The sequence below is a fragment of the Myotis yumanensis genome, unplaced genomic scaffold (assembly GCF_028538775.1).
Source record: "Myotis yumanensis isolate MYYU_CA2020_CCGP unplaced genomic scaffold, mMyoYum1.0.hap1 SCAF_7, whole genome shotgun sequence".
NCBI classification, from domain to species: Eukaryota; Metazoa; Chordata; class Mammalia; order Chiroptera; family Vespertilionidae; genus Myotis; species Myotis yumanensis.
Genome location: NW_027223758.1, coordinates 34,762,245 through 34,777,208, shown reverse-complemented (window position 1 = coordinate 34,777,208; position 14,964 = coordinate 34,762,245). Strand labels below are relative to the sequence as shown.

The 14,964-nt window shown below is 47.1% G+C and overlaps 1 protein-coding gene across 1 annotated transcript; it reads right to left on the bottom strand.

The window, feature by feature from the left end:
• Positions 1–1,160: 1,160 nt before the first annotated feature.
• Positions 1,161–14,349, bottom strand: LOC139013467 (vomeromodulin-like). Its single transcript, XM_070419497.1, has 14 exons — positions 14,106–14,349; positions 11,064–11,571; positions 10,649–10,750; positions 9,175–9,330; positions 8,405–8,489; positions 7,985–8,042; positions 7,170–7,240; positions 6,932–7,069; positions 4,892–5,014; positions 4,524–4,591; positions 4,190–4,220; positions 2,477–2,537; positions 1,362–1,441; positions 1,161–1,202 (listed from the first exon to the last, which is right to left on the bottom strand). Exons 1-14 carry the CDS (start codon positions 14,347–14,349, stop codon positions 1,161–1,163), a joined length of 1,767 nt encoding a protein of 588 aa, XP_070275598.1.
• Between the last annotated feature and the right edge of the window lie 615 nt (positions 14,350–14,964).

Here is a 14,964-nt window from a genome sequence, read left to right as displayed (position 1 = left end):
ATGTCCTTGACTCCATAAGAGAAGTTTCAAAGTGCTTTCATTCTTGGAAATTCTTTAGTATCCCATGTGCCGGGTTTAGTTTGCTGCCTGAAGGTCTCTCTGTGGGGAGATGAAATAACTAATTATACTCTTAATATATAAGCTGGCTGCAGGCACAGGCGGTGCCAGCCGGGCCCTCCATCTCCCTGAGCACAGCACTTGCCCTGAGGATGGGGATTAGGGAGCAAGTCAGGCCAGCAGGAGCCCCAGGGGTTATTTCTGGGTGTTTGTCATTTGAGCTATTCCAGAAAGAATTGGATGGTAAAGCTCCTGGTAGGTACGTGGGAGACCATCCAGAAGTGATGGAGCCAAGACATGGATTCTGGTGTAATCGTTTGGGCCCAGAATCGAGCCACTGCTGATGCTGGTACCATCTTGAATGTTCAGGACTGACGAATTTATTGCTGTTACACCAGTTTGTGCTGTGCTTTCTGCCACTTGTAGCTGAAATACAGCTGGCATTCATCTGATCCAATCCCTTGACTCAAGGCTGACTTAGGGAGGCTAAGTGATGTGTCCCAGGCCACCGAGAGGAATGGGGTGTAGGAGCAGGAGGTGGGACACCAGCACTGAGGCAAATGCTGATATCACCACCCTTTCCACTCTAGTAATTGATTTAGCCACAGATACGGGACTTTAGGGGTGAAATAAATGTGGGAATGTACAACTTCTGAGGTTTGAGCCAACATAAAAGAAGTTATTATTTTTTTTTTGGTCAGATATTACACTCATGAAGCACGTTTATTAAGAATGGAACACCTAAGGGTGATAGAGGTTTTAAATTTCTTTGCTCTCTCATATATCTTCCCTAGTTCCATCCTCACATTTTCCTGATGTTAAATTTAAATAAAAATCCCATTCTTTTAAGTTTTTTTTAGGAAGCAAGTTTTCCTTCAAATTTCAGTTGGCGTGGGGAAGATAGGTGGGAAGAAGGGGGGTATTTGTGTCAGGGTGGCAGAGAAGGGGAGGCTCCAGCAGACACAAGGTGACTATGTAGACGAGTCAGGCATATGTAGTGGGCATGTTTCTGAAGAGGTGATCAAAGCATAGTCAATGAAGTATGAGTCCGCATGAGGACAGTGGACAGATTATTTGATTATAAGAGTATGAGTGTCTCAATGTTAGGGCTTGTATGGTGAAGAAATGGGCAGTAGGTAGTGGATCTGCCTGGGAAAGAGACAGCCAATGGGATGGAGCTGTTAAGGCAGCTTGGAGCCGCCTGTGATGCCAGGGCCCACTGGCCCCATTTAGTCCTCTGAAGATTGAAGCGTAGAGGGGGCTTTAGTGCAAAAGGAAAATATTTATATTTCTTTCTCTCTTACCGATTTAAGTAGTTCAGCCTTGGCATTGTTTAGCAGATTTGAGGATATTTCTGGTGGAATATTCCATTGACTGGAAACTTCTGAAATGAAGAAGGAGCATTTTGAGTTGAGAGAAACAAGGACAAGTGCTTCCTCTTTGGTGTCCTATCCACAGTCAACTGGAGGGATCTCTGGGCAGTATATGGCTCTAGGAGAAATCACCCCCTGCCCATTCAACACAGCGATTTGAGCAAGACATGTGTCTCTCAGTCTTTTGTGTGTGATTTGGTGAGTTCATAAGGACCAGAAGACACCCTAGAAGTAACTGGAAACCTGGTGAGCATTCTATGCGCAAAGAATTGATACCAAGAGATATGTTGGTGTGTCTGCCCTCACTATCTTAAGAAACGAGAAGAATTAGGCTCTGCTGTTTTGGTGCCGTTTGTACTATGTTGAACTCCCTTAGAGTTCATCATAAGTATGTATAGGTGGCATGGGCATAGGGTTATGACTTCAGACTCTTGAATTTCCAAAACCCTACTATCTGTGTGACTGGTGACCTGGCTCCATCTTTCCTCTAAGTGGCATGATGCTGTTGTTTAGAAGATACCCCGTGGGCTGGGTTTCATTTGGACTTGTAGAAGAGACATTTTGATTTGGTTTTCATGTTTTGCCATCTGATGATGCTGAAGTCCCTATTTAAAAACAAAGAAGTCCAGCCCAGTCCAGTCGGCATGGCTCAGTGGTTGAGCATCAACCTATGAATCAGGAGGTCATGGTTCGACTCCCAGGTCAGGGCACATGCCCGGGTTGCAGGCTTGATCCCCAGTGTGGGGTGTGCAGGAGGCAGCCGATCAATGATTCTCTCTCATCATTGATGTTTTTATCTCTCTCTCCTTCTCTCTTCCTCTCTGAAATTAATAAAAATATATTAAAAAATAGAATAAATATCCTCGGATGAGGATAAAAGAAATAAAACATGAATAAAAACAAAAACAAACAAGTCCTCTGATCCAGACGGTGATAAGATGATACTGTGCTCACTGCCACAGCACATTCTGTGGTGTGGCTTCACACCCTGTACATTGCTTGTGACACTGACTCTTCTAGGTGTTCATGTTATTAACTCCACCTACCAGTAATGGTAGATACAAATTTCTTCATAACTGCAGACATCACATCTCTTAGCTCGTCCATCTGGAAGAGATGGGAGGAACATTTTATCAGTCAATCTACCAGTCCCCCAGCTAGTCCCCACATCAGGGAAAGCAGTCTCGGATGCCTCTGTGTATGTGGTTTGTTTGTTTTCTAGTGGAAGAAGTCTGTTACTGGACGGGGTTCTGTAGGGAGGTGGGTTTCAGTCTATCTCTCAGGCCTCTAATTCTTTGGGGGTTTTCAGAGACTCTCTTCAGTAGGTTTTAATGCCTTAGATAATTCCTAATACATGTTTATTGGGTTCTCATTATGTTCCAGGCACTGCGGTAGGCATAGCTGTGCAACTGTGTGCCCTCAGGACAAACACTGAGGTCAGGGCTGGGGAGGATTGGTTGCTGCTGAATGCTTCCTCTTTTGTGTCCTATCCAAGTCCCTCCCTGATTTGGTCCTCCCTGCTGATGCTCTATGTATCTTCCTTCCTTTGCGGTCCCCTCCTCCTCATGCCTATGAGTCCCTGATGCCTACCCTTTCTACATTCTGTTTCCTCTACCTGGTACACACTTTTGGTCTGTGTTAAACTCCTGCTCCTCCTTCAAAGCTGAGTTCAGGCATTGTTTTTTTTTAGTGAACCCGCTGTCTGCCTCCCAGGTGGTTCTCCTCCACCATCTTCTTCATACTCAGTTATTTGCATAAATGTCTGTGTCCCTGTCAGGTAGGTGGTTACATGAGGCCAGAGACCATGCCTTCTATGTTCCTTTCACTGCACAGAGCCTGGCATATCACATGCCTCCCCACTAACAATGAGATGAAAGAACTCTGGGCTTGCAATGACTCCCAGAGTTTGCCTCTTGATAGACCCCCCACTATCTCAGGACTGACATATAGGACACAGACAGTTCACACATAGTGACAAGGTTGTTCACCTCAGTGCCCATTGTGTGCTTCCACCCAATGTGTGGTTACCAATCCCTTAATGATTTGGCTTATTTATTCTCTTAATCTGTCTCTGTCTTTCCACTTAAATTAGAGGGTCACTCCTGGGGTTAGGGAGTTGCATTTTTAGAGCTGGGCTCATAGTGGTGCTCACTAAATGTTTGTTGGATGATGCTGTGTATGAACGTGTGCAAGGTCAAATGTGTTAAGTATGGGGTTGGTTGGTGAATCGTCTGTGAGCTTCCCCCCCTGTGCCTGGAGCCTAGTCACTGGTGCTACCCTCACTCTTCCCACTTCCCTATCCCCCAAGCTCTCCTCTGGTGATCCATGTGCTTGCTCGGTAGGACATGGGTTGAAAACCTCTGATGGGAAAGGTGAGACCATGGGAGATTGGACATGTTTTTAAGAAACTTCCATGAGCCGAAGGAAGATTAGAATCTAGATAATCTTTTCATCCTTCCAGGGGACCAACCCCAAGACTTCCTGGTGTGTCAGAATGACCCATCCCACTAAAACACGGATTTTGGGCTTTCATTCAGGTGACTGACTGATGTGGCGCTGCGGCAATGGATTTAAGACCAATTTTACGAGTTCCCCAGAGAGGGGCCTGGGTTGGAGCTCGCAGCCCTACTCCACATTGCGTCTGTGACCTAGTCTGTGTGACCCTTCCCTTTCTAGAGTCCCTGTGTCACTAAGTGTCTGGGTTTAAAATAATTTCTCATGCATCTTAGATAAATATTTTGAAAATCTAATCAACTTACAGCCTCAGGGGGTTTCATGCTGTGTTCAAATCTGCCAGGAAACAAAGTACAAGGAAAAATCATTTTCAAATAAAAAATATTAACTAATTCTAAAACAGAGTTTAAGTATTAGCTCTGTTCCTTATTAAAGTCACCTATAAATTTTCAAATACAGAAAGAGCAAATTTAAGGTGAGTACAGCACGTAGGTAAAACTTTGTTCTGAGTTCTCTGTAATTATCCAAGTATTTCCCAAGGGCCTTGTCCATTATTCTTCTCATGTGATCTGAATCGAGTTCTGATACCGCTTCCTATACTGACAAATGTCAAGAGGAGTTTGTAGTAATGGACAGTACCTTACAATCTTGATGTCTGATACCAATTTGCCGTTTAAAATCTTGCACTCATAGGAGACGAGCATCTTCTGCATTAATATAAAACAAACGAGTTAAAAATAATGCCTTGACCAAGGCTACTCAGCAAACATGTCACATCGTGATATGACCAACAAGGCCACAGGTCAGAACTAGAGTGGAGACTCTCTGATCTTAGGAGACAACCTGTTTATTCTCCCCTGGAAGCTGAGCCTCCCAGCCTGGTTGATGCCCTTTGTCTTAGGGTCACCCAGGCACGTGGCCCTCAGGGTTATGGTAGTAACTCCCCCCATCAAACACTCTTTTTTTCCTCACAACTGAATCCTGATTTGTTACTACTCAGCACTCACCGTTTGCCCTTGGGCAAAGCTCTCACCATCCTTATCCACGTCGACCCAGAAGATGGCTTGGACTTGGTTGTCTGGCAGGCTGGCATAGAATACTCTGGTGATGTACGCATTCAGGTTATTCATCTGTTGTAAAGAAGTCATCATTTAGAGTGTGGAGAGGAGGAGAAGAAGGCCCGCAGAATGTTCCATTATGAAACACCCATGCTTCATGCAATTCGTTTATTCAAATGTTTATTGATCCTGTAGTATGAGTTAGTCACCTTGCCAGGTGCTGGCATGGCTGATCTAACCACACAGACAGGGTCTAATTCCAGACCTTGCCGTTTATCTCTTTTTCTTTCTCAGAAGCACAGTGGTGCATATAACAGATAAAATTTTACTTTTCTATTAATTCTCATTCAATTTAAAGCCTGTTTCTTTTCTTCTTTTATTTATTTATTTAAAAATATATTTTATTGATTTTCCACAGAGAGGAAGGGAGAGAGACAGAGAGTCAGAAACATCGATGAGAGAGAAACATCGATCAGCTGCCTCCTGCACACCCCCCACTGGGGATGTGCCCACAACCCAGGTATATGCCCTTGACCGGAATCGAACCTGGGACCTTTCAGTCCACAGGCTGACACTCTATCCACTGAGCCAAACCGGTTTCGGCCTTTTCTTCTTTTAAAAAATATATTTTTATTGATTTCAGAGAGGAAGGGAGAGGGAGAGAGAGATAGAAACATCAATGATGAGAGAGAATCATTGTTCGGCTGCCTCCTGCACGCCCCCCACAGGGGATTGAGCCCGTAACCTGGGCATGTGCCCTGACCAGGAATTGAAACCATGACCCGTCAGTCCACAGGCTGACGCTCTATCCACTGAGCAAACCAGCTAGGGCTAAAGCCCATTTATTTCTATGCTCTAGTGACAGACAACTCTGGACTTGATTATTTTGGGAGGCTTTGTTAAGGATACATTGTACATTGCTTGAAACAGAGCCTGGCACATAGACAGTACTCAGTGATTGTTATCTATATATATATAAAAGTCTAAGTGACGTGCACTGACCACCATGGGCAGACCCTCAGCGCAGTAGCTGCCCCCTGGTGGTCAGTGTGCTCCCACAGTGGAAGTGCCGCTCAGCTGACTGATGGGTGCCAGATGCAGGGCTCACTGCTGGTGAGCGCTGCTATGGCGGTAGGAGCCTTTCCCAATCGGGACTGACTGCGGCAGGGTCGGGATGAGCGGGAGCAGCAGGCAGGAGCAGCAGGTGGCGTTGGACTGCCGGTTTGGGCCAGATCCCCGCAGGCCATGCCGAGGGATCCCACTGGTACATGAATCCATGCACTGGGCCTCTAGTTTTGTTATAACTACTGACTGCTACTATTCCTTCTACCACTGGGAGCAACTGAATACCTCACAGGTGGATAAACCCACTCCCTTGCTCATGCTGTAACTGTTGGTAAGTTACTTTTTTTTTTTTTTTTTTTAAATATATTTTATTGATTTTATACAGAGAGGAAGGGAGAGAGATAGATAGTTAGAAACATCGATGGGAGAGAAACATCGACCAGCTGCCTCCTGCACATCTCCCACGGGGGATGTGCCTGCAACCCAGGTACATGCCCTTGACCGGAATCGAACCCGGGACCTTTCAGTCCGCAGGCCGACGCTCTATCCACTGAGCCAAACCAGTTTTGGCTAAGTTACTTCATTCATGCTGGTCATCTGAGAAATGAGAATAAGAATCCCTACTTCCCAGATCTGTTGTGAAGATTAAATGTCATTAATTATGTAAAGATAACTGGCATTGTACCTGGCACATAAAATGCACTCAGAAAGCATTTGTCCTCTGGTGCCCTTTCTCTCTGCTTTCCCTGATGTAAACCTGGATCCACTTAAATGATCCAAAGGGAAAATGTGTATCCCATTTCCTCATATTTGTCTCTCGAAGAATGTCCCAGAAGCCATTTCTATCTCCTCAGACTTACAGGTTGATAGACTAGGCTTAAGCAAAGAGGAGAGTGGTGCCAGGAGCCACGTGATGACGCTTACCTGGATGGAGCTCTGCTTGGCACTGAGGGTGATGATTTCCCTGAGCATTATGTTAGACATAGTTATGGAAATGTTGGCATTTTTAGGATTTGGAGAAAGGGGGCTTCCAGGCAGAAGGACTTTTCTGTTAAAGGAGGCCTAGAGAGAGAAAAACAGAAAATCATCATGCCATCATGTGAGGCTAACATCAATTTCCAGCTTTCCTGCAGAACTTATCTTAAGAGCAAAGAACACTTACACAGTAGAGGGTTGAAAGACCTTCTTCAGAGAGCTGGAAACTTTTAAGTTGGTACTCGAACAAGCCAGTAGCTGCAGGAGAGAAGAGAGAACCTAGAGGGACCTGACAGACCCCTAGCGGGTATCGGGCCCTGGGTTCTCTGCCTGGCTCTGCCCTCCAGATGGGGGACCAGGGTGACACCATCCTTTCCCTCAGTCCCACACAAAAAGCTGGTGCCACACCGGCTTCTTCTCCTGAGTCTAGGAGGAAGCTGCAGGGAGGAAGGTGACATGAGGACTCAGCCCTGCCCCCGCTGTGCTGAAACCTCCACGGGGAGGAAAAGCCTTGCTGCCCAGGTCCCATGCTTTGTCTACCTCGCATCATGACAAATATCACCAATTTCCTGCTTTGGCTGTCTTGATGGCAGCTGCCTGACAGAGTCCTGTCATCGTACCTTGGTTATGTAAAGGGATATTAGAAGGAATTTCTGCCTCTCAGCCTCCCTGGTGTGAGGGCCTGGGACTGCTCCTTGCTCAGGCTCCACGCACATGTGCACTTAGCAAACCATCTGGGCCTGGGGAGCTACACCGAGCCTCTAAGGGGCTTTTTGCCCTTTATGTCCTGATAATGAGTCTCAGTAATTTGGAGAAACAGGTAGGCTGTCACACTGTGTGCCCTGAGTGTGCTGAGGAGTTGGTTGGATGCTTGGAGGTACCCAGTGTTGCAGCTCACAACCCCATCTTCTGTCTGTCACACCCAACGGGATTCCTATGGGGCTTGGCCGTCTCCCTGCATTGATCTGGGCAGCCCCAGGGAAGTCAGGTGTTTGTACTCACAGTTCTTGCATTCGCTGAAATCACTGAGGTCAATGTCACATGAGGTTGATTCTTTCATCTGTGAATTAACCACCAGTTAGCTTTGCGGAAGACATGCAGCCGTCCCACCCATCTCCACACCCCAGCTCCTCTTCTCCTTCTTCCCTCTCCTCCTTCCCTTCTCCCTCTTCTATTTCCTGGCCTTCTTTTTGGCAGAACTCATCCTCTCCCCCTATCCCCGCCAGCTTGAGGCATTGTCCTATCCCACTGCTGGGGTCAGAGGGAATGTTGCATCCTCCAGCCTCTGGACTCCCGAAGGCTGATGTGTCCTCCCCACATCTCTCCCAGCATCAGGTCTTAGCTGAGGAAAGGGCTTCTTCCTGTCTTCCCTCCAATGACATAGACCTTTGTGGTGGTGCCCGCCCCTTTCCTATGACTTACTTTCTCTTTTATGGCAACTGTCAGCAGTTGAGGAATGACATCATCCAAGGGCAGAGGGACAGGGAGAGGCAAAGTATCTGTGAGCCTGGGAAGATACATGTGGAGAGCTGTGTGATTTTGCATTTCTGGATTTTGTCCCACATTGGAGATAACCCATCCATTGATGATACAGTTGCAATGATGCCCTGCTGCTTACAATTTGCAACCACCTGAGCCCTTTCACCTTCCGTTATAGTCATGAAGGAAGAAGCGAGGGTAACTGGGAAAATCACCAAAGCCGGACATCTGACCCAGTGTTTCACATAGATAAAATTATCCTTCAGCCTGCTGGCATGGCTCAGTAATTGAGCGTCCATCTATGAACCAGGAGGTCACAGTTGATTCTTGGTCAGGGTACATGCCCCGGTTGTGGGCTCGATCCCCAGTGTGGGCGTGTAGGAGGCAGCCAGTCAATGATTCTCTCTCATCATTGATGTTTCTATCTCTCTCTCCCTCTCCCTTCCTCTCTGAAATCAATAAAAATATATTGAAAAAAACGAGAAATTATCCATCAGATACTGTGCAGTTTGGTGAGTAGGTTTTTCTGGGACTTTACTAATTAGTATTGGGTATAAAAGTTAATAATTGGAAAAAACCCAGTATTTGATAAGGGACTGGTTAAATAATTTATAGTGCATCCCATAATGGAGTTCTAGGTAGATTTAACATAACAAAACATTCTAGCACACAGGCCTGTTGATCCAGAAAATGAGAAAAATGGTCTCACGTACGTCTTCACCAACTGAAGGTACACTTTCGTAGCCTTGATGACCTTGTCCTGGACTTGGAAGCTGACACATTGGGTGTCGTTTGTGGAAATACCAATTTTCAGAGTCACATCGCCATTTATTTGAAATCCCAGAATGCTGATTACAGGTCCTAATAGGCTGTGGAGAACAAGATAGAGTGAAACCAGACCTGGCTGCAAGATGTTGCTCAGCCAAAGTGATAGGCATTTTGGGAGTCAGCCTCATGAATTTGTCCAGGTTATTGGAGAGAGGGAAAGTCTGGTGCTTTCTAATGAGCATGAGCCAAGGTTGAACATCCCCTGTACACAGGACTCAGAGGCTGGCATTCCATAATCATTGGAAAATCCCTCTCCTGACCAAACTTCAGGAAGTCTTTTTTTCCTGGAGGCACCAGGCTACCTTGGAACTGGATGCCCATTACAGGTTCACTTTTGTGCCCAGCACCCTAGCTGTCTATTGTGTGAGTGACAGTGTAAGAAAAACCCACCATTTACCACACCTGGTCTTATTAACATCACATGCTCTGAAGAAGACAAATGGCTATTCCTACCACTGCTAATGGTGTTGGTCACAGACATGGGCTGTGGAGGCAGAATGCCTGGATTCAAGTGTTGTCCCTGCCACATTTCAGCTGTGTGACACTGAGCAAGGTTTATAAGCAGTTTGTGGGTCTCAACTGGTTTCCCAATCTTGAGACAGGACTGCTTTCTTGATGAGGTTGTCAAGAGGTTTTGGAAGTTGAGTGCCTCAGTTAAGTGCCTGGATGGAGCTCGGTCAGTGAGAGGTATCAGTGCTGGGAGTTAGTCCAAGGAGTCCTCTTCTCCCAGGGGGGTTCCTGTCCTTCTCATGCCTTCCTGTGTGCCCCGGGCCTGTCCTGTGAACGTCTTCCTCTCTCACATGTCGACTCTCACCAAGGACAGGGCCCATTTTTAGTTCCTCCCTTTGTGCCCAGCATGGTGTCTGGTACAGAGTAGTACATGATAGGTGGATGAATGAACATGTGAATGCATACATGTTTGCATTGGTAGCTTCTGGAGTGCAATGAAACATCTTTGTCTCCCCCAACTGCCTAGGACAGTGTTTGTGAGAGTGGGCTGCTGCTCTTTGGAGAGTGCAGATGGTTTGGAAGCTACACTTCCCAGGAATCCAGTGCGGTCAGTAGGAGGTGCACTCTGTGGTTTCTCTCTACATTGGCCATCTGTAGAAATGTGCATGTTTCACAAGGAATTTGGATTTCTGGCTTTGTTTACACTCTTTGAAGATGGAGTTCCATGAGTCATTATCCCTCCTCGGTCCTCTGGGCTGGAGGAGAGGGGCAGCTGTGCCCGGTGCCTAATTTGCCCCATCCTCAGACATCCTGCCTTTCTCTGTGTTGTCCCTGCCTGGCCCTTTGGATACTGGATATTCGGGGTATTGTCCAGGGCAACCCAGGTGACTGATTTGGAGACAGGCTCACCCTTTTCCACCTATGAAGGCGGTAGTCACAGCTTGAACGAGGATCTCGTCATCTGTCATGGTCAACATCATGTTCTCCACAGTCGCTTTTTGAACCTCTAATCTGCAAAATGACAGCATCCAGGGTCAGTCCCGACTCAGGGAATCAGCCTGAACAGCAGGAGAAATGCCTTTGAAGCAGCCAATTAACAACCTACCAACCCATCCATCCTCTGGATGGCCCAGTCCTGTTAGCCTCCCAGTTCCTTAAGCTCAAGAAATCTTGTTCATATTTCCCCCCAAAGGACTCAGAGCTAGAATATTGCTTTGTGAGAACATGGCTGTCCCTTTCCATGGGTTTGTAGGAGGTTGAACTTCAGTATCCCCAAACATCACTTTTCTCATGGGCCGTACCTTAGGGGCAAGGAAGCACTTACCCTATCAAGAGATCTTTCACGTTAATATTTCCCAGCACGCCCGAGAGTGCATCATTGATGCCACTTGGCACCGCACTCTTTAGTACGCCCTCGGCGGATTCTTTGAGCTCGCCGACTTTGTTGAGCACACCACCCAGGGGCAGGGGCAGGGGGAGGTTTGAGAGAAGAGAAGAGTCCTGGTCAGCTTTTTTTGCAGGATCCCCCGCCACAGTGTTGGGTAGCAGGCCGCTCAGGGCTCCTTGGGCCAAGGGGAGCAGGTTGCTGACAGCATCAGTGGCTTTTGAGAGCGAAGGCAATGGTGACTTTGAGGACTTGCTGTTGCTCCCCTTGCCCAGGACACCAGTAAGGCCACTGTCGCCAAGGATATTGAGGGCGGAAGAGAGGTCTAACAGAGACAGCACGTCCAGGTTGGACACTGTGTCTAACACTGTCCCAAGCACACCGGCCAGATCCACATCCGCACACATCAGCATCTTCTCAATCTGTGGTGGCAGGGTGGTGTTCAGATCTGAAAATGGCGAAGAGATATTTTCCTACCATTAACTGCACAGCTAGTTCAGCCAAAGGAACCCTCCCACTGGAGAGCCAGCACTGAGGAATGGTGGGGCCCAAAGGTACTTTATATCATGTCTCCTAGACATACCAATCCCTGCTTCTGCTCACCCCGAGGATAGCGTGGTGACAGAGAAATATACCAGTTCCTTGTTAAAAGTTAATATTTAATAGCACCTTCCTGAGGGTAGCCTGGTTTGGGTATGTTACTCTAAAGTGACTTGGGCATGAAATGAAAGGACCTTGTTTCACTTTTGAGCCCAGTAGCTTAGAATTTAATATAGGCCAGGCTCTGCCCCTGAAGGCTGAGTGTCCTGAGCCCCAGTCTCTGCAGCTGTCCATGGATGCATGATAGAACCTACAGTGTGGGTCATTGAGTGCAGGATGAAATGGGTGATTGCCATTTGAAATGCTGAGCAGGGTAGGAGGCATCTGAGGGAAGTGGTGGTGAAGCTGAGAGATCTGGAATTTTCTGTTCTCCATCTGGGCGAGTCTGTGCAAGTCCCTTCCCTTCTGGAGGCCTCCTTTCCCCTTGTGGGTCATGGGAGGTCCTGCCACCTTTGACAGGCTGCCTCTACTAGACCTCTTGCATCTGCTCTGCAGCATCCTCCTGCAGCATTATCATCAGGGTGGAGGAGGCGCTAACCATGGGTTTGCCTCCACACTGGACAGCAGCAAGTCAGGGAGAACTCAAATTCTAGAAGAAGGTGTGGAAGGGAAGGAGGGTCAAGAGCCAAGTAGCAGAGCTGTGAAGTCACAGGGTCCTATCCTATCACGCTGCCCTTGATGGCTGGAGAAAGGAACTCAGAAGAGCTGTCTCACCTGGATGACAGTCATCCTTGGCTGCCTAGCACGAAAGTGAATTGGACTGAGGGACAAGATTCTTGTCTCAGTAGAGTAGCAGGAGGGAGAAGTCTGTTAGTACCAGCCCCTGTGAAGCTTCTAGGCCATGGCTTTTGGGGCCTTGCTGCTGCTTCCCATGCCCAGGGCTCTGTAGTCTGGAGGGCCTTTGCCTGTGTGGGATGATGTGGACGCACTTCCAGCCCAGGTATGTGTCCCAGAGAATCTATTGCACATGTGAACCTCCAGACCCACACAAGAGTGTTTTGGTCAGTATTGCTCAGAGGAGCACACAATTGGGCAAGAAAAAAGTTGATGTAAATCATGGGGGATTCATCAGGTAGAATATTGCAGTGAAATTGAATGGGCTAATATTTCTCATTATAACATGGATGAATCGCCTTAGAAACATAAGTATGAGACAATGCAAGCTGGCTACCTTTGGGGAAACTTGATAACATGTGGTGCAAATTTTTAATTTGATTGAGAAAGAGTAGCCATGTGTTGTAAAATATAAAAAATGGTGTGGGAAAAGTAATCAGGCCCGAGGCCTCTTCTGGAGGGAGAGAGGAGGAGGGAAGGATGTGCAGCCCAGTTAGAGTTATGGGGCCTTTAACCCTATGCCTGCTTTTATTCTTAATGCAGATTTTGGTTACAAAGGTGTTTGCTGTGTATATCTTCTTGGTTTTTGTATATTTGACAATGAAATTAACCATCACCATCACCACCATATACTGCTTGATGAGTGCACAGCTGTCCTTTGCACCACTGTCTGAACTTTTCTGTACATTTGGAATATTTTGTAACAAGGTAGGATGGTCAGAAGAGTGGGGCATATGTTTCTAGTAGTGGGTGAGCTGTGGGGCTGGGCACTGTGGTCAGTTGGCAGTTGCCACATGTCTCTCTGTCACCCTGTCCTATCATGCTGGAAGGCCAGCCTTGGTTTCAGAAGGCTGGTAAGAGTAGCCATGAGGACTTTCCTTCTTGCATTTGTTTGATGATGAGTCCTATTCCCTTCTTGTTCTCAAAGGGCGTCTCTTGCAATTCCTGACTCCTCTGCCTTCAGATCCTGGGAGACTATTGGGGGACAAAATTTCACATCTCCTAAAGGAAGCTGAGACTCAGGGAGGGCGTGATATAGGAGCTTGGTGAGCATAAATCTGGTTAAGGAGTTTGGACGTGGGCCCACATTTCTTATGTCCTGGCTCCTGGTCAAGCAGGTTGATGCTTTAAGCACTTATGGGTGTCTGTGCTGAGCTCTGTGGCCCAGCATTGAGAAGCTCTGAGATTTCCTGGCAGTGTTCAGGTGATAAGAGTCATAATAAAAGGCAGGCAAATGGAGAGGTTGCTGGATCCAAGAGCTCCCTTCTCTAAGCTTGCTTTGACATGTTCTACCCAATGTGTGGACAAGCAGCCTCAGCATCATCTTGATCTTATTAGAAAACCAGTACCACTGTGGTACTGCTACATCAGAATGTCCGGGAGTGGGGCCCAGGCAGCTATTTTGTTAATAAATTCCTGAGGTGATTCCTGATACCACCTCCTTTTTGAAAACCACTTGTTCAAAAGGTATAAGTAGCCTTGGACATGAGAAGCATGTGTGAGGGGTGTGAAAGTTAAAGGTGTATAGGTGAAACAGTTCTTACTTACAGTCATTGAGTTTGCTGCTAGACATGAAGTACTTGGCCACAGGGATACAGCCAGGATTTGAAGTCCCCGATAGATTTTTTACAGATGAAGAACCGTTTGGAGTTGGTGGAGATCTGCCGAACCATCCAGGTAGTAGAGGGGGTCTTTCCACAGGAAGTTTTCCCAGCAGTGTAGGTGGGGCCAGCAGGTCAAGCGTTTCTGCCTGGACAGCCAGTGTGATGGCCAAGGCCCAGAGGGTTAGCATCTTGGCGGCTGATATCTGCAAATGAAGGCTTCGTCAGACACCACATTTTCAATGGACCATAGGGCTGCCAGTATGTTTGTATTGGATGTACACACAAGATCCTACCTCATTACGAGGGTGACATTCACATTGCAGATACTGTATGCATACTGTATTCATGGGGCAACGTTCTAGCACACGGCAGTCAATGTTTGGAGGAAAGGCCTCTTTGTCATTTCTGTACCCCTGTGCATAAAGATGTCTATGGGCTGGGGGCACCCTTTGAGTACAGGCCTCGCCCTTACTGTAGGCTTTCTGGGTAGCGTCCCACATCCTCCTGCCAGTCTTCTTGACACAAACATCCTTGGAGTGGTCTGAGTTACCATTTGGGTATTGGAGAGTTTTGAATTCTCCAGCTACAAATGTTCTCTCTCCAGCAGTGGTCAAGGTCCCTGCTTCTGGTCAGGGAACATATAGCAGTGTCCTTGTTGGTGTGAGCTTACCAAGTGCCATCCCTTTGTGAATAGAAAATGGATATCAGCTGCTTTAAACTCTCTGCACAGCCCTGAGAGGGAAGGCTTGAGTCCTCTTTATTCAAATGGTGGAACTTGTATAGAGCAGGCAATAAGGCTTGCC

Bases quoted from the DNA above. Each gene is read 5' to 3' on its own strand.
- LOC139013467 (XM_070419497.1), bottom strand. From the start codon at position 14,349: ATGCTAACCCTCTGGGCCTTGGCCATCACACTGGCTGTCCAGGCAGAA. The intron at 7,070-7,169 runs GTAAGTGTTCTT...TTCTCTCTCTAG, and splicing joins GTCTTTCAACCCTCTACTGT to GCCTCCTTTAACAGAAAAGT. The intron at 4,592-4,891 runs GTGAGTGCTGAG...ATATTAATGCAG, and splicing joins GCTTTGCCCAAGGGCAAACG to AAGATGCTCGTCTCCTATGA.